At 44.3% G+C, this 19,146-nt stretch overlaps 1 protein-coding gene across 9 annotated transcripts in view; it reads left to right on the top strand.

Moving 5' to 3' along the window:
* Positions 1 to 19,146, top strand: part of LOC115108508 (RNA-binding motif, single-stranded-interacting protein 1-like) — a 51,734-nt gene that overhangs the window by 19,046 nt on the left and 13,542 nt on the right. For 7 of the 9 annotated variants that reach the window (XM_065012295.1, XM_029632927.2, XM_029632957.2 and 4 more), the window contains 3 exons: positions 3,760 to 3,938; positions 12,608 to 12,666; positions 15,372 to 15,469. In XM_065012295.1, the coding sequence (XP_064868367.1) occupies positions 3,760 to 3,938; positions 12,608 to 12,666; positions 15,372 to 15,469 (336 nt within the window). The remainder of the gene's footprint in view (positions 1 to 3,759; positions 3,939 to 12,607; positions 12,667 to 15,371; positions 15,470 to 19,146) is intronic. The other 2 variants (XM_029632967.2, XM_029632937.2) reach the window with 1 other exon arrangement.

Below are 19,146 nucleotides of genomic sequence, written 5' to 3'. Positions count from 1 at the left end.
CATAGCATATCATTACAGCAGTATGTACCGGTATGTTAGCTAGCTACCTAACGTTAGTAGTTATACATCAAACTTGCCAGTATATTAACTATAGGCTATCTAACTACCCAACGTTTATTGACTTGAGTGTTCTCATCATTCTTAGCTTAGCTAAATGGTATAGTCGTTGTGCGTACTCAATGGACATTCGGGTGCTTTCGTAAATTTGCTCTGGCTATGTATAGGCTGGACAATAGAACGAGTCAAAATTCACCCAAGACTGAAAAACGGCTTAAGAACGTTGGCTAAACTGGAACACTAGTGCGAGCCCATAGCAAATGAATGGAATCGAACGTTCGCGGAGCCTGTTTTGACTGGTGTGATGCTTAAAATTCCATAAAAAATGTATCTCTTTTCATTTTACCACTACAATCTGTTCGTCGGACGAAACTGGAAAAAACTACTTATGTAGAAAGTAAACATCTGCACCTCGATGGTGTATGGCCAGTATGTCTGCGTAATGAAAAGGTAGGGGAAAAATAAAAACTTCGGACTATTTCAGGTCTAGCGATCGATGACCAACGAGCTCGCTGCCCAGACTTACATAATTACAAAGAGGAGATTCTCCTGATTTAAAATAGTGTCTGTGTAACAGTTTTCCTTCCGTCCCTCTCCTCGCCCCTACCTGGGCTCGAACCAGGGAACCTCTGCACACATAGACAACAGCCACCCTCGAAGCATCGTTACCCATCACTCCACAAAAGCCGCGGCCCTTGCAGAGCAAGGGGAACCACTTCAAGGTCTCAGAGCGAGTTATGTCACCGATTGAAACGCTATTAGCGAGCACCCTGCTAACTAGCTAGCCATTTCACACTGGTTACACCCGACTTGAAAAAAGTCAAAATATACACATTGCAAGATATTTGGTGAAATAGACAGACATGCCTATATTTCCCCCATAGGAAACAATGGGAAGACCGCAGAGTTCCAATATTATTTTTGTTGTTTACATTTTGTTGTTTACATTTGAACTATAAAACAATGTGAGCAGGTCTCACTACCAACAATAGCGAAGCAGGCATTGTGACGTTGAACAACAAGCTGGGAATAGAACGTTTGGAAGGCGAGTTGGTGCCACCGTGCTCAATAGAACTAATAGGAGCTGGCAGGGTGAAAAATGCACTAAAATAAGTCCTGTTTTTTCGCGATTACTTCAAAACGACTGCAAGCAGCTGGGAAATATTATGAAACTGGGCTCCACGGCGGATGCAATGAACTAGTTTTTATCAGAAAAGAACGTTGTTAAAATTTTTATGTGTCCAGCCTACTATCTACACAGATTTCAGAGCACTCTCGTCTGAGTGTACCAGAGCGCAGAATAATTACTTTACGAGCGCTCAACACCCGTTGAATATGGCCGGTGTCAGTAAATGTTGGGAAGAAAATGTCATTAAATTGTTTCCAGCAGCACATTTAAAGTCACCAACGCTCTGGTTAACACAAAAACTGCATTACCAGCTCTGCTAGGGTGAGTAAAATGGTCAGAGTGGTGTCATTTGTGCCTGGAAGTAGCTAGCCAACGTTAGCTTGGGTAACTTAACTGCTGTTGTAAGGCCAGAACTCTCAAATCAACCCTACTCCTCGACCCGAACGTCCAGTGTGCGCTCCGAGAGCGAAACGGTCTGAATTTACAAACTGACAATTTTTCTCTGAATGGAAACACCATAATATTAATCAAATTAATGAAGCCAAATTTCTTAAAATCAATCCCATATACTACGTTATTACAAATGCTTCTATCAAATGCTTCTCAAAGATGCCCTCTGGTGGTCAAATTAGCAATAACTTGCAGTAACAGAAGAAATGGCTGAGAATTAAATGACGTGCCACAGAATGCTGCAGCAGCACGCAGGGTGTGCCGCAGTATTACGCAAATTTTAAAGGAGGAACCACTGTAGGTTTGATGGTAGAGGCGGATTACCCACACGCCGTCGGATCCTTACAAGACACCCCGACCTACATCCCCGATATCTCTCTCTCTTCTTCATCCGAATGAAGTAAATCCTTTGCGTCCGATTCGTATAATTTTTATTTATTTTTAAAGATCTTCGTAAAGTACCAGGTGAGTCATCTCTGCCCTGATATCCAGAAGCTCTTTTCGGTCATAAGAGATGGTGGCAGAAACATTATGTATAAAATAAGTTACAAATAACGCGGGGAAAAAACACACACAAAGGCACAATTGGTTAGGAGCCTGTAAAAAAAAGGCAGCCATCTCCACCGGCGCTATTGTATCATCTCAACTTCCTCTCTTGTGATTCCTCAGAGGGGGAAGGGTGATAATCAGTGTCAGACACAGAACAGACACACAGATCAGTTTTCGAAGAGGGCCAGCTTTTAAGATCATAACATATGTGGCCCTACAAACAGGAAGCATGCTACAGATGTAGGATGTTAATTTCATCATCCTGTCGCAGGAGAATGTTCCTGCAATGCTTCTGATGTTTAAAAAGTCTTCGGAAGTTTGTCATTTCCACTTTGAAATATCAGACTTGGTTTTCCCTTACGAAAAATGTATCGACCCCTACAAAAATGTCCATAATTATAATCCACATAACAATTTTTTTGTTAATCCACACAGCAAACTGGCTCAAATTAAGATCTTACATCTGTGTAATAGCCTATTGCTCAATCACACAAGGGATCTTTTCTGAGATGTGGAAAACAAGCTATTCTTGACAAGGCCCATCTGATTTATAGATGCTGATTGAATTAGAGCAAGCATCTTGGAAATACATCTGAAATTCAATGCTGGAAATGCTGGTCGACACATTGTCTTTCCATTTGATTCGAGAGAGTACATCGTTAGCATCTGACAAGTTTCAGAAAATGGATGGCATGTCATTGTTTCAATCACGCTGATCCTCAGAGTTCAGAAATAGCAGTACTGGTCTTGAGGTTGAGTTACATTCTGCACCATGCCTTAAGTCTGCATGTTAGTGTAGGGGAGCAGTGGAATGGGAAGAAAGCCATGCTGGGGGTGTAGTTGTTAAGATGTCTATTTTGGAGTCAGTCAGCCACCAGGGGGCGATGGCCTCAGAAGGGCTCACTCTTTCACGCACAACCATCCAGTCTCACACTAGTGTCAGAGCAAATCTGCAGGCCTCTCTGGACCCAGTTTGTGCTGACTTCTCTCTATGTATCACTGCTCTGTGAAATATTAATCTTCACACCAGGCACCCACTCAATAGTCTCAAATGATGGAGTATCGGGACAGTTCATTTTTTAGTATGCACCAATATGGAAGATTTAGCTGGGCCACACAACGATATGCTTGTGGTGAAGACAGATGGTTTTCTGGTCCAGCGCACTAAAATACTGTTATTGGTTACAGTGGGAGTGAGTAATAAGAATGTCTCTGTGCAGCTCATGGTGGAGACAAGATTCATAGACAAAGCTGAGGGTTTTAATCAAATCCACGCACACTTTGTTAACCCACTAATGAAATGCAGACTTTCATTGTTTTATGATTACTCTCTGGCTGGCAATCACTAGCTCTGCAAGACATCAATACAAATGTAACAGATATATTTATTTGAGCAATTAAATGGTTCTGCATCCATGTGGCAAGGCAATGTAGTCTGCTTCGTTTTGAGAAGTCTATTTCTCTCTCTGACTTTCTCCCTCTTGTTTAGCAAAAGGGAACGCCAGTATTGCACTTCTCACCGACATGTTGTTTTCTCTTGGACTGACACCATTCTGTGTGTTTCCCTTTGGCAGCCACCTGTTGCCTCCTCCTCCCAGCCCATGGCTCCGCCCAGCCCCAGCACCAACAGCAGCACCAACAACAGCAGTAGCTCCAGCACTGCAGGTTGGGAGCAACTCAGTAAAACCAACCTGTACATCCGAGGCCTTGCCCCAGCCACCACCGACCATGATCTGGTCAAGCTTTGCCAGCCGTGAGTACACTTCCTTCGTCTTATGATTACATCTATTGACTGGTTATTGACTTGTTGGCTGCTGTCACCAACACCATGACTGTGGTAGAGAGATTCAAAGCAGCAGTTACATATTTGACCTGAGTTGGAGATAATAACAGCCTGTTCAAACCAAATCAAATCAAATTTTATTCGTCACATGCGCCAAATACCACAAGTGAAATGCTTACTTACAAGTGAAATGCTTATTTACAAGTGAAATGCTTACTTACAAGCCCATAACCAACAATGCCGTTTTATGAAAAATACATGTTAAGTAAAAAATAGATAAGAAAAAATAAGAAATAAAAGTAACAAATAATTAAAGAGCAGCAGCAAAATAACAACAGTGAGGCAACACACAGGGGGTACCGGTACAGAGTCAATGCACAGGGTCACCGGTCAGTCAAGGCAAATGAGGTAGACCCAAAGTGACTATGCACAGACAATAAACAGAGAATATCAGCAGTGCAAAAGAGAGGGGGGGGGGGGGGGCAATGCAAATAGTCCAGGTAGCCATTTGATTAGCTATTCAGGAGTCTTATGGCTTGGGAGTAGAAGCTGTTGAGAAGTCTTTTGGACCTAGACTTGGCACTCCAGTACTGCTTGCTGTGCAGTAGCAGAGAGAGCAGTCTATGACTAGGTGGCTGGAGTATTTGACCATTTTTAGGGTCTCCCTCTGACACCACTTGGTATAGAGGGGAACAGGGGATACCTAGTCAGTTGTAGAACTGAATACCTTCAAATGAAATGTGTCTTTTGCATTTAACCCAACCCCTCTGAATCAGAGAGGTGCGCGGGGCTGCCTTAGTTCAACATCCACGGCACCCGGGGATCAGTGGGTTAACTGCCTTACTCAGAACGACACATTTTTACCTTGTCAGCTTGAGGATTCGATCCAGCAACCTTTCGGTTACTGGCCTAATGCTATAACCACTAGGCTACCTGCCAAGGTCCTGGATGGCAGGAAGCTTGGCCCCAGTGATGTACTGGGCTGTACCCACTACCCTCTGTAGTGATGCAACCAGTCAGGATGCTCTTGATGGTGCAGCTGTATAACGTTTAGAGGATCTGAGGACCCATGCCAAATATTTTCAGTCTCCTGAGGGGGAATAGGTGTTGTTGTACCCTCTTCACGACTGTTTTGGTGTGCTTGGACCATGATAGTTTGTTGGTGATGTGGACACCAAGGAACTTGAAGCTCTCAAACTGCTCCACTACAGCCCCGTCAATGATCTCCTTTGTCTTGATCACGTTGAGGGAGAGGTTGTTGTCCTGGCACCACACTGCCAGGTCTCTGACCTCCTCCCTATAGGCTGTCTCATCGTTGTTGGTGATCAGGCCTACCACAGTTGTGTCATCAGCAAACTTAATGATGGTGTTGGAGTCATGCCTGGCCATGCAGTCATGAGTAAACAGGGAGTACAGGAAGGGACTGAGCACGCACCCCTGAGGAGCCCCCGTTTTGAGGATCTGCATGGCGGATGTGTTGTTACCTACCCTTACCACCTGGGGGCGGCACGTCAGGAAGTCCAGGATCCAGTTGCAGAGGGAGGTGTTTAGTCCCAGGGTCCTTAGCTTAGTGATTCGCTTTGAGGGCACTATGGTGTTCAACGCAGAGCGGTAGTCAATGAATAGCATTCTCACATAGGTGTTCCTTTTATCCAGGTGGGAAAGGGCAGTGTGGAGTGCAATAGAGATTGCATCATCTGTGGATCTGTTGGGGCGGTATGCCAATTGGAGTGGGTCTAAGGTATCTGGGATAATGGTGTTGATGTTGGCCATGACCAGCCTTTCAACGCACTTCATGGCTACAGACGTGAGTGCTACGGGTCGGTAGTCATTTAGGCAGGTTACCTCAATGTTCTTTGGCACAGGGACTATGGTGGTCTGCTGTTGCTATTACAGAAGGTTTGTTTGAGGGCATAGCAGGAAGGAGAGAAGACAGGTTAAATAAGTATTTTAAGCTTTGAGACAGTTGAGAAATGGATTGTGAATATGTGCCTTTCAGAGGGTGAATGGGCAAGACAAAAGATTGAAGTGCCTTTGAACGGAGTATGGTAGTATGTGCCAGGCACACCGGTATGAGTGTGTCAAGAACTGCAACGCTTCTGGGTTTTTCACACTCAACAGTTTCCCATGGGTATCAAGAATGGTCCCCCACCCAAAGGGCATCCAGCCAACTTGATACAACTGTTGGAAGCATTGAAGTCAACATGGGCCAGCATCCCCGTGCAACGCTTTCGACACCTTGTAGAGTCCATGTCCCAATGAGGCTGTTCTGCAGGCAAAGGGGGGTGCAACTCAATATTAGGAAGCTGTTCCAAATGTTTTGTGCACTTTAACATTATGTTTGGTGTTGCATGGTCTCCCTGTGATGTCACAATGCTATATGAAGAACAAGACCTCAGTTACCAGTGGACCGTCTCAATGTGCATTTAATAGATACTAATAAGGTTAGATGACTCACTGTAGCTCAGTTGGTAGAGCATTGCACTTGCAACGCCAGGATAGTGAGTTTCGATTCCTGGGACCATCAGAATGTAAAATGTATACACGCATGACTGTAAGTGGCTTTGCTAAATGTTATATATTATTATTATTGTTATATTACTGCCATGTTTTAAGTAGAACCTAGCTGGGACAGATCACTGGACCAGATAGAGAGAGGGAGAGAGATAGCAGTGAGTGAAGGAGGGGGGATGGAGATATTTGAGTAGATGATGTCCAACACTGCAAGGGGAGAGCTGACAGGGGCATTACATCTGAATTTAAAATGAAAGATGATATTGGAAGACTACAAGGGCAAACCTAGAGAGCCTTAGCAGCTGACAGTATCTGAAGCGAGACAGTGGGGAGTTCATGTATGCAGAGGATAAAGGAGCCATCCCAGCCCGCTCTCATCCACAGCCCCATTGTGTTATTGTGTACCTATCTATGGAAAAGACCACCGAGGTGACTTTGAAATCTCATTTTCATCTCTCAGACCCCCTGCTTTACCCACCCCCCACCTCCACAATGTGATGTTGACTTTGCAGCACATTCAACCCCTCGATCTCCCAATCGGCTTGCATAGATCCTCTATCCTGCGTTTAGAAAGAGAGATACAGAGTGATAGCTGCTGTTTAGCAACCTACACCACACACACGATTGTCTGGAACACTAGTAAACTATGTTTACTTTTCCTAAAAAATGACTTAGAGGGGAATTGAATAATTGAAGAAAGCAAACAGGTATTGAATGTTTGAGTCCTGCACGGGTTCGTTTTTTTGGAGCTGTACCCGGCCACATTAATTCCAAGCCCCACCCGATACCCGATATCAGGACAGATTCTTTTCCGCAACCGGACCCTCCCGCATATAATTATCGTGAGAGCCGACCTGTGACCCGCCAAAATAACATACATTTATTTAATTGTTTGTATGACGCCAAAGTAGTTTATTTGGCTATTCCCTTTCCCTGCATTAATTAATTTGTCTGCGTGTTTTTTCAACATTTCGATAAAAGGAAAATGTATCATTAATTAAGAACAATATGTTCTTATTTTCACAATGCGAAGCGGCACATTGACAATTCAAATGGCTTAAAAAAGGAGCCTTCTAATTAGCCTTCTTACCTAATGAAGGACTATAGCTGACATAACAAAACCTTTATGCATAGATCATCAAATAGTTTAATAAAAACTCCAATAAACAATTCCCAGATTCAAATAGGCTACAGGCTGCAAAAATAGCCTACATTTATTTAGTAGGCTATAGGCTACTCAAACTTTTACCAGTTTCACAGGTTTAAACTTTATACGGCCTGCATATGGTCTAAATGAACTAAAGCCTGAATTAATGTAATAATGAACTCTGGTTAGGCTACGTTAGCCATTTTCGCTTAAGCTAGGCTAGCCAGGGAAAGTAAACTTGAGAACACAGTCGTGCGTGTGGGGGAGGGAACATAATCTCTGAATTTGATCAAATTAGGAATGTTTTAGCACCACACAACATGCTCCTGGGTAAAAAAAATATATATGTAAGATCTTGATTTAAAACGTTTCCGACCCGCAATATATTTGTTCTGAACTGTGAGCCGACCCGCGGGTTGAAAGAATGTTTTAAATTCCACCCGCCAGCTGATTTATTTTGTGGGTTACCTGCGGGGAACCATGGGTATCTGACCCGATGCAGGACTCTATTGTATGTACAGTGAAAGGCAGTTAGATTCATACTGATAATGTCATGTACATAAGGGAGTGATATCCGGACCATCTCTAGCACTGTTGATGGTTTGTCATAGCGCAGCCGCTTTCTGTTGCCATTTTAAGATTTGGGATTAGAGCTCACTTTAGAGATTTCGGGTCAACGGCTCTTGCTCTTTTACCCTGTGTTGTAACTAGCTTAATCTTTCCCCCGACTGAAATGTTCTTAGCGTATAAACTCACCCTAATCAATGTTATATCAATGCTGATTTTCAGTGACTAGTAGCCTAAATACTGGCAACAGTTCAGCCACGCTCTCCCAAAATAAATTCTTAAAACATTAGATGAAGAACGTTGTGTTCAACAACCAATCAGTGACCCCGCTTGAAATTGGAGTGCATATTAACATTGCGATTGTAGAGGCCATTCTGGTTGGTATGACCATGAATGGACACAAACAGGAGTTGGCTAATGCACAAACAGACTGGACCACCAGTCTACTCAGTCAGTAGGTCAGGGGTAATGCACCGTAGCTAGTTGTTTAGACAATCTAAAGAGGTTGGAATAGATCCCTGTGTTTTTCCAACTGATCCCATCTGAGCTGATCCACCACTCGACCCCAAAATATCCCCAAATAAAATCCTGAAATGTCTACTTAAAACCTTGAGGCATTAGTTGAGGATTCAAAAAGCACAAGGTATAATCAGTTCTTGTTGATAGCAAAGTGATTCTTCATATCGCATAAAAAAAAAAAATCACTTGCTACTCAGGAACACTTTACAGCCCTCAGTCAATACGAGGCCATAACTCAATCCTGCTATTTTCAGAGCAGACAGAACAGTATCCCTCAGTGCTATCCGCAGGAATCAATAAGCATGCAGTGAATAGTAATCAGAGCCCTTTTAGCCACTGTAATGGGATAAAGGCAGGGGTGGGGGGGGGGGGTAGGCAGGTGGAATGAGAGAACATTGTTCTCCTAGCTGCTACTGCCACCACTTTCTCAGAAAAGACATTCTACCTGATTCAAGCAGCTCACCCTCATCTGTCTGACAGCACCAAGCAGCTCACCCTCATCTATCTAACAGCACCAAGCAGCTCCAACACACTGTGATAGATGGTTAGTGAAAGCTAATGGAAAAGGGGGGAGTCTAATGGCTAAGGTTGTCTTAAGAAGCTTATTTTCCTGGAAGATGTGTTGTAGCATACACACACACACACACACACACACACACACACACACAAACACACACACAGAGACACCTTTGGCCGTTGTCTAAAGCCTTCCACATGTTTCTGTTCGGCTGGAGCCGAACAGTTTGTTCACATACTCCTTCAAGTGACAAAATGTGCATAATAAGGGAATCTTTTCTCTTTGAATGACTACAAACACTTCATTGAAGAATCTCCTCGCTACTGTTGACCAGTCACCGATGAATGGGCGTACACTTCGGTTACCGACTTCACCTTGACTCGATTAAAAAATGTCTTGTGCACGAACAGGCGGAAAAAATCTAACTAACACGTCACAAAATGTTGCCATAATAGTATTCAGATCCCTTGACATTTTCCAAATTTTGTTACATTACAGCCCAATTTTAAAATGGATTAAATTGTTTTTTCCCCCTCATCAACCTACACACAACACCCCAAAAACAGTTCTTTCTTTTTGCAAATGTACATTTTTGCAAATGTATAAAAAATAACCCCGGAAATATCACATTTACATAAGTATTCAGACCTTTTACTCAGTACTTTGTTGAAGCACCTTTGGCAGCGATTACAGCCTCAAGTTTTCTTGGGTATGACGCTACAAGCTTGGCACACCTGTATTTGGGGAGTTTATCCCATTCTTCTCTGCTTGAGAGGATCTTGAGATCCTCTCAAGATCTGTCAGGTTGGATGGGGAGCGTCGCTGCCCAGCTATTTTCAGGTCTCTCCAGAGATATTCAATTGGGTTCAAGTCTGGGCTCTGGCTGGGCCACTGAAGGACATTCAGAGACTTGTCCTGAAGCCATTCCTGCGTTGTCTTGGCTGTGTACTTAGAGTCATTGGAAGGTGAACCTTCACCCCAGTCTGAGTTCCTGAGCGCTCTGGAGCAGGTTTTCATCTCTCTGATTCTCTCCAGTCTCCCAGTCCCTGCCGCTGAAAAACATACCCACAGCATGATGCTGCCACCACCATGCTTTATCGTAGGGATGGTGCCAGGTTTCCTCCAGACGCGATGCTTGGCATTCAGGCCAAAGAGTTCAATCTTGGTTTCATCAGACCAGTGAATCTTGTTTCTCATGGTCTGAGAGTCCTTAGGTGCCTTTTTGGCCAACCCCAAGCGGGCTGTCATGTGCTATTTACTGAGGAGTGGCTTTCGTCTGGCCACTCTACCATAAAGGACTGATTGGTGGAGTGCTGCAGAGATGGTTGTCCTTCCGGAAGGTTCTCCCGTCTCCACAGAGGAACTCTGCAGCTCTGTCAGAGTGACCATCGGGTTCTTGGTCACCTCCCAGACCATGACCCTTCTCCCCGATTGCTCAGTTTGGCCGGGCGGCCAGCTTTAGGAAGAATCTTGGTGGTTCCAAACTTCTTCCATTTAAGAATGATGGAGGCCATTGTGTTCTTTAGGACCTTCAATGCTGCATACATGTTTTGGTACACTTCCCCATATCTGTGCCTCGACACAATCCTGTCTCGGAGCTCTACGGACAATTCCTTCAACCTCATGGCTTGGTTTTTTGCTCTGACATGCACTGTCAACTGTGGGACCTTTATATCGACAGATGTGTGCCTTTCCAAATCAATTGAATTCACCACAGGTGGGCTCCAATCAAGTTGCAGAAATATCTCAAGGATGATCAATGGAATCAGGATGCACCTGAGGTCCATGTCTAGTCTCATAGGGTCTGAATACTTATGTAAATAAGGTATTTCTGTTTTTTTTAGGTGTAATAGATTTGCAAAAAAAATCTAAAACCCTGTTTTTGCTTTGTCATTATGGGGTATTGTGTGTAGGTTGATGAGGACTTTAAAAAAAAATCATTTTAGAATAAAGCTGTAACATAACAACATGTGGAAAAAGGGAAGGGGTCTGAATACTTTCCGAATGCACTGTATCTTCACAAACTGTTTTAGATGGGAAGCATCCCGGACACCTTTACCCTGAACTTCTGTACCAATGTCATACACATTCGATGCTGAGAGTTAGAGAGTTAAACTGTGTCCTCTCAGTCATCCAACGGTGGCCCAGATTGGGAAGCGGGTGTCGTAATCCTGTGCCTTTTTTAACCTCTTGCATTCAAGGTTTAGATTTTCGCGTCCCTCGATTGGTGAGCTGCTCTAGGGGGGAGGGTTGCCGTTGACACTGTGGTGATTCCTGTAATTGATTTATTTGGAGTCAATTAGTGGAAACCCCTTCATCCTCGAGGCTCTTTACCCAGTGGAGCACAGAGTAAGGTCACGCCGGCCCGCGGAGACGAGCACAGCACACACAGACATGTGCTGCTGCTCGCAAAGTCAGGCTCTGTAATTGGATTTCAAATATCATGGAGATTTATTTGGTTATATTAAGCCACTGCTGATCTGCGATCATTAATGGCAAAGGCACTATAGGTGACCTTTTCCTCTGCGACAATCCATGACACACAACCAGATCTGTCACAATCGGTTATATCTATGACTCACGGTCGGGACGGAGGCCTCATTTTCATAAAGCCACCACCTGCCCGCCTCCCAGCTCAGGTCAAAGCTCACACTTCCTCCTCCGTCTAGAGAGCCAATCCCCTCATCGACCATTTGTCTGCCGCGCTGATTACTACAAGGGAAGTTAATTTACTACTACGGCCTGGCGTCTGTGCGTTGTTATTGGTTGCATTCATCATTGTACAGAGAGAAAGTTGCGATATATGTCGCAGTTGCGTTCTTTGTACTGATTTGCTATTCATTTTGAATAGAGTGAGCTAGCTTAGCGCTGAAAGGAACTGCAGTGCAGCCAGTGTTTAGGGGTCACCGCTGAGTTCATTTGTCAGAGCTGGCAGCAGCAGCAACACAGTGCACAAAATAACTGTTATAAAGCACAGGATGTGTCTATGGAATGCTACTCAGTCCCCCTGTGCCTGCATTGTCAAGAAATCGTAAATATACAGTGTGTATAATGCATATTTCATTCAAGTTTATTCCTAAATGTTTTCTGATTCTCGGTACGTCTTTTTCACGAGTCAGACACCCTTATGCCTATGTAGGATAGGTAACCCTCCATGATTCTGTCGTTTGGTAAAAATCACGGCAACCTTTGCTCCAGCGCCGCAGAGATTCTCAAATCCACATGGAAACAAACGGCTTCCTGTTTCTCATGCTTTTTTTTGGTGATGTCATACATTCTTGTGCAAGCCTCCCTCTTTTTGTCTTTTATAACAGGCTGCCTCTGTCGGGGACATAACGCAACACAACTAAAAATACTTCTCTCTTTCTCTCTTAGGTATGGCAAAATTGTATCAACAAAGGCCATCCTGGACAAGACGACAAACAAATGTAAAGGTGTGTATGGCTTCCTCTGTTTTTACGAAGACTTTCAGTAAGTCGGGACGTGGTTGATTCTGCTAACAGATTTTTTATTGTTATTATTTTTGCACACAACTCAAGAAGTCATGCTCATAACAACCCCTAGGCTTAAAGCAATAAAAACTCATCACATGCGTCTTCATTGAGAGGATACTGTACGTAGGTATCGCAATGACTCATTGTAAAGCAGGAGATCAGTGTTAAGGCTTTGGAGCTTTGACTTAGACTTCCAGTTTGTGATATGATGACACAAAGGATTTTCACCATAATCCTCCTAATGCTATTGTACTAAAGACAAAAGGCCATGCTAAGGAATGAATGAAGATTCTTGCTTAAGGCCTTCTTGACTCACGCAGTGGGTTTGGCACCCCAATAGTGTCACAGTGTACTGGCTCTGCCTTGTTGAAGTCATTCAGTCATCCAACAGCTATGTGGCTCAGAGGGGCTGGTCTAATCAGGAAACAGACAGACAGGCTGGCAAAAGGCTGCCACTACTTCATGTTATTTTAGTCCCTTTACTGATTGGCTGTCTGTCACTGTGCAGCGCGCTATGGGGGGGGATCACAAGAGGAAGTGACAGCTCATGCCCCTCCCTCTGGAGAGTGACAAACAGTCTTGGCTCTGGCTGCAGCCCTGGGCCCAACACCCTGTTCTGACTAGTGAGAAGCGCAATGACACTGAAGCCCAGCCCAGCCAGCACGCACCACAGATGGGCTAGGAAATAAGCTTGGTCACTGTCCTGCTGGGGATTATTATACCCTTATTAATCACAGGTGGCGACTGAGAAACATCCTTTCATCTTGCATGACGATTTTTTCTTGAACTCACGGCTTGCTTGAAGAAAGGTACCTGAGAAACTCCCCAAAATCCCAACTTAGAAAGCCAAATGAACATTTGCCATTCATAAAAACAAACATCAGAATGTTCCGATTCAGCATATACTTGGTTTGTGCTGTTTATCACCAAGATCAAACTAGAATCTGTAATTAGATTCCACATTGAGCAGAGAGTTTGCTGTGGACCTGTGAGCTTGTTTGATGGTCAAATATAGCAGAGCAGAGGGCAGGGAGGGACTGCAGGTCTGACTCTGGCCTGCATGTAGCCCCAGGAGGACAGTGAACTGACCTGAGCCCTGGGCGTCATCACTGCAATCTGCAGCTTCAGCACCGTTCTCTGCTCCCCTTGGCCGACTACACTACCTCACCACCAGTCACTGACTGACCACCATGGGCCACAGAGAGGTGGGGGTCAACCACAGAACATGGTGGCCTCTGGCTTGGCCTCACTGTGGTGGCTGTCAATCACATCCTATCACTTTCTGCTTGCTGTAGACGTCAATGTTGACCTGAGATTTAGAGTGCCAACCAAATGGCACACTATTCTCTGTATTTTACGAAGCATGGAGGAGGAGGTGTGATGCTCTGGGGGTACTTTGCTGGTGACACTGTCAGGGATTTATTTAGAATTCAAGCATGCTTAACCAGCTTGGCTACCGTAGCATTCTGCAGCGATAACCATCTGGTTTGCGCTTAGTGGGACTATCATTTGTTTGGGCTCCCGTGTGGCGCAGTGGTCTAAGGCACTGCATCTCAGTGCTAGAGGCTTCACTACAGACCCTGGTTCGATCACTGGTTCGATCCCGGGCTGTATCACAACCGGCCGTGATTGGGAGTCCCATAGCGCGACGCACAGTTGGCCCAGCTTCGTCCGGGTTAGGGGAGGGTTTGGACAGGGTAGGCCGTCATTGTAAATAAGATTTTTTTCTTAACTGGCTTGCCTAGTTAAATAAGGGTTAAATAAAATACAAACAAATACAGAAGATAGCCCTATTTGGTAAAATATCAAATCCAACTTTCCGAGGAGGAGGTGTGATGCTGTGGGGGTGCTTTGCTGGTGACACTGTCTGTGATTAATTTAGAATTCAAGGCACACTTAACCAGCATGGATACCACAGCATTCTGCAGCGATAGGCAATTCCATCTGGTTTGCCCTTAGTGGGACTATAATTTATTTTTCAACAGGACAATGACCCAACACACCTCCAGGCTGTGTAAGAGCTATTTGACCAAGAAGGAGAGTGATGGAGTGCTGCATCAGATGACCTGCCTCCACAATCACCTAACCTCAACCCAATTGAGATGGTTGGACTGGTTGGACTGCAGAGTGAATGAAAAGTAGCAAAAAAGTGCTCAGAATATGTGGGAACTCCTTCAACACTGTTGGAAAAGCATTCCAAGTGAAGCTGGTTGAGAGAATGCCAAGAGTGTGCAAAGCTGTCATCAAGACAAAGGGTGGCTACTTTGAAGAATGTAAAAATATTTTTCTTTGTTTAACACTTTTTGGTTACTACATGATCCCATATGTATTATTTAATAGTTTTGATGTCTTCACTATTATTTGACAATGTAGAAAATATTAAAATAAAGAAAAACCCTTGAATGAGTAGGTGTGTCCAAACCTTTGACTGGTACTGTATATATAAATATGTAAAAATGTAGTGAAGTACTTTTGACCAGGGTCTGTAATTGTTATATGTTTAATTGCATTGCCAACAGAAGATAGTAATGATAAAGCTGAATGATGCATTACGTAGCATGGTTGTGCCATGCTGTCTTTCCAGGTAGGCTGTGTAACGCATATAGTGAGAAGTGTCTTGATTGGTATGGTGTTCTGTCCCTCAGGTTACGGCTTTGTGGACTTTGATAGCCCTGCTGCAGCTCAGAAAGCTGTCACTGCCCTGAAGACCAGCGGGGTCCAAGCCCAGATGGCTAAGGTGAGGGTATGCTTGCAGTCTATTCCTATTCTCACACACTAACACCTGACAATACACAGTCTTCAATGGATTTTGGTAGTCCATTTTCAGGCAGCAAAAACCTGACCTACCCAGCATTACATAGATGAATATGTATCTCCCTGCCCGGGTTGCATGTGTACCTCTCAAGTTTGTCTGCAGCCCCCCTGTGACTCTGTGGTCATTGTGCAGTAACATGAGCCCATAGGTGTGTGTGTGTGTGCGTGTGCTAGCTTGCTTGTGTTTGTGTTAGTGCTCTTGCGTTCATGTGTGTGTTCCTGCCTTTGTGTGTGTGTGTGCTCTTCCATTTGTGTGTGTGTGCTCTTGTGTTCGCGTGTGTGTGACAGTTCCTAAAGGCATCCTGTCACACACTTTGGAGGGGCACCAGGGGTGAGTGGCGCCGACAGGCAGACTGTTGGGTGGAGAGAACAGGCTGGTGATACTCTGCGATGACAACAGGGTGACGTGCCGGAGAAGGAATTCCCCCTGGGGACGTGTGTCTAAGCCTCAGCAGGAGCAGAGAGGACTCAGTGTGTCCTTTCTAAAGGAGGCATATAGGGCAGACCGTATCCTAAATGAGAGCCTATTCCCTATTTAGTGCACTAGGGCCCTGGTCAAAAGTTGTGCCCTATATAGGGAATAGGGTGCCATTTGGGACACATCCAGTGTGTCCTTTCTAAAGGAGGTTCATCTGGTCTGTTCAAAGGGCTCATTTACACTAGCCTTTTTCACTAGCCTTGGGGTGGCAGGAAGCCTAGTGGTTAGAGCATTGGGACCGTAACTGAAAGGTTGCTGGATCGAATTCCCGAGGTGACAAGGTCCAAAAAAACTATCGTTCTGCCCCTGAACAAGGTAGTTAACCCACTGTTCCCCGGTAGGCATTTCCAAACCCGGCTCCAGCCAATTGGGCTTTACGAGCACAACCAACCAAGGCACAAATTTAGGGAAATACAGTATATTTTCCTGTTTCCCCGCTCCACATCCAAAGAAGATGTGACAGTCAATGAACGGTGTTCCAGGTCTGGAACTGAGACAAGTTTGATCCCCTTGTTTTTAGGCAGGACAGGTGAAGGCTGCTTTTTGACACAATGCCGAATATTCTTGTCTCACAGAATCTTAGCTCTAAAATGATTGGAAAATGATTCACATGTGCTTGTATAAACATACAGTATATGTGTACAGTGTATGAGTGTGTGTATAAAGTGTATAAATTAGATGAGCCATTAGGTTTTTTTCTCAAACTTCCTGGAAGCATTGCTGTGGAAATTTGGAGGCAAAAGAGGATGAAAGTAATGTGAAACTTTGACTAAGACTAAAGTGGTGAAGAGGGATGTTAGTTTGAGAAGCATGAGTCATGAGCCTTGCATTCTGCGTGTAACCGATCTAGCTTGCTGCAGCATTACTCACTGAAGTCACACCAGCTTGTGTCACTTTAAAAAGGCCTGACTTACTAGACAGACTGTAATGAAAGGGTTATGAACAGCATATGTGTAGCAAGTTTGTCCTGTTATAGAATGTCCTTTGAAAGTCCTATGTGTCAGGCAGACTGAGCTGGGTAAAGCATTACTGGAGCAGGTTTGAGGCCAGTTTCTGTTGGGAGTCAATTGGGCAGAGAATTCACATGGTTGGTCTTCAAAGGTGCCAGCAGGGGCTGTAATAACTTTGAACAAGGTAGTTTACAATCTTGGACAGAAGAAAGGGATGTAAATCGTTTGGAGATTGCCATGGCAACCGTGCCAGTTATAGTTGTGGAAATCAGGCCCGCAAAGCCTAAACAGGAATCCTCAAAATCCTCTGCTTTTTGACATGCCTCTGTGCACCTATTTAACTTTTAATTAAAATAAAGCCGTTTTGTGAGGAATGCCTAAATTTAATCTAGGCATTGTTCATGGTAAAGGCCATTTAAAAGTCGGAGCCTTTTCAGTTAACTTTTTCTCATTATTACCAGGGCTTGCTTGGGCTTAATGAACTCCCCAAACAAAGGTATTTTCTTTCTGCCCGGGAAACATTTAATAGGCATTCACTCATTATTATTTCAAAGGCAGGTAGGAAGTCAGCAGATGGGGGTTTCCTGTTGAAAATGTTCTCCTAATGGTATTTCCACCTAGATATGTTCCTTTTCCTAGATGGATTGCATACTTATATTCTCAATTTCTAACATGTTACAGAAGGAGTACAATATAACATAATAATGATACAATGTGTCTGTATCATAATATTGTAAGTGGATAAACTTGTTTAGGATGACGTGAACATCCCCTACTAATGACAGATGAGTGAGGTCTACTTTCCCACTTATTTTGGACATGAACAGACGATCGTAATAATAAACCTGTGGCACAGCATTTGGAGGGACTCCCTCTCCGGCTAGACAAGCAATTGCCAAGCCACCCCTCCTCCCCTCAGCCACCACTGGCCCTCCTAACCTGCTCTGTAAATTCTCCTAAACCTGATCCAAAAAGTACATTTTGACAAAATCTGTATCCCTTCTAGACATAACCCTCAATGAGCACGCCTTAGTCACATTACTTGTTTTGCTGGTGACCCCATTCACTGCTGCCCAAACAGATGTCTTATTTTACCACCAAATTTCGGTCCCTACGTTTTAAGAGCCGCTTCACACGCACAGAAAGGCTTTTTCTCTCTCTGATTTCTGTCAGATGGTGGCGGAGTTAGGAGTTGAGTCGGGGCTTATACTAAGAGAACTCCTATTCGGGATGACTCACGGGTAAACCATGTGGTAATTATTCTACACTCATTCCTCCCTCTGAGCCACTGAAAACATTACTAGTTAAATTCTCTGTGGAATACAGGTCGTGTGTGTTGACTAAGTTAGTTTGATCTTCCGTCTATCGTCTATTCCATACTTCCTGTGTAGGCAGCCTGTTATCCTGAATGGATATCTGTGGCCTATTCAATATAAATGTTTTAAAGGCCATTTAACTGGATGAATGCTTTACCATTACCCTTTAGGTAAGTCATAAAGGATAAAATGGTAAGGCAGTCTTTTTGCCCTTGAATATAATTTGTGTGTGTGTGTGTGTGTGTGTGTGTGTGTGCGCGTGCGCGTGGTGAGTAGGGAGGATTGTTGCTGATGGCCACCCCCCTCTTTTCATTCTAGAACACTTTTTAGAGTTATTAGAGCAGAACACACACACACACACACCCTTTTGCTGCTGAGTGCTGAAACACACTCCTCCCTTCCTCCATCCATCCCTCCCTCAACTCCTCACCAATCCCTCTGATTGAACACCTCCACTGGGTGCTTTGCTCTGCTGTTCTATGTGGTGCCAATTCATTGTTCCTAATAGTTGGATGTAGATTTCTCTGTCAGCGTATTAACTTAGTAATCCAATCGAGTGTGTTAGGCTGGGCTCTGAATGCGGCAGGACGCTGATGAATATTAATGGTGAGCGGCTGCTCCCCGGGGACCCGTAGCCGTGTCTTATGTTTCTGCTGATGCTATTGAAATACAGGAAGAAATCAGCTGATGTGGGTCTCAACCAGCCGTGGGCTGCATGCAAATCACTATTCATGGTGACCCTTTATTAGCTAAAAACCCAGGCAGACAAAGACAGCGGAGGTCGAGAGAGGCATCACGGTAGTCAAAGAGGTCTCAGCGTGTCCCAAATGGCACTCTCTTCCCTATACAGTGCACTACTGGG

The sequence above is a fragment of the Oncorhynchus nerka genome, linkage group LG3 (genome assembly GCF_034236695.1).
Source record: "Oncorhynchus nerka isolate Pitt River linkage group LG3, Oner_Uvic_2.0, whole genome shotgun sequence".
NCBI lineage: Eukaryota > Metazoa > Chordata > Actinopteri > Salmoniformes > Salmonidae > Oncorhynchus > Oncorhynchus nerka.
Note: the sequence above shows the minus strand (reverse complement) of the source record. Positions and strands in the feature narration are given on the sequence as shown.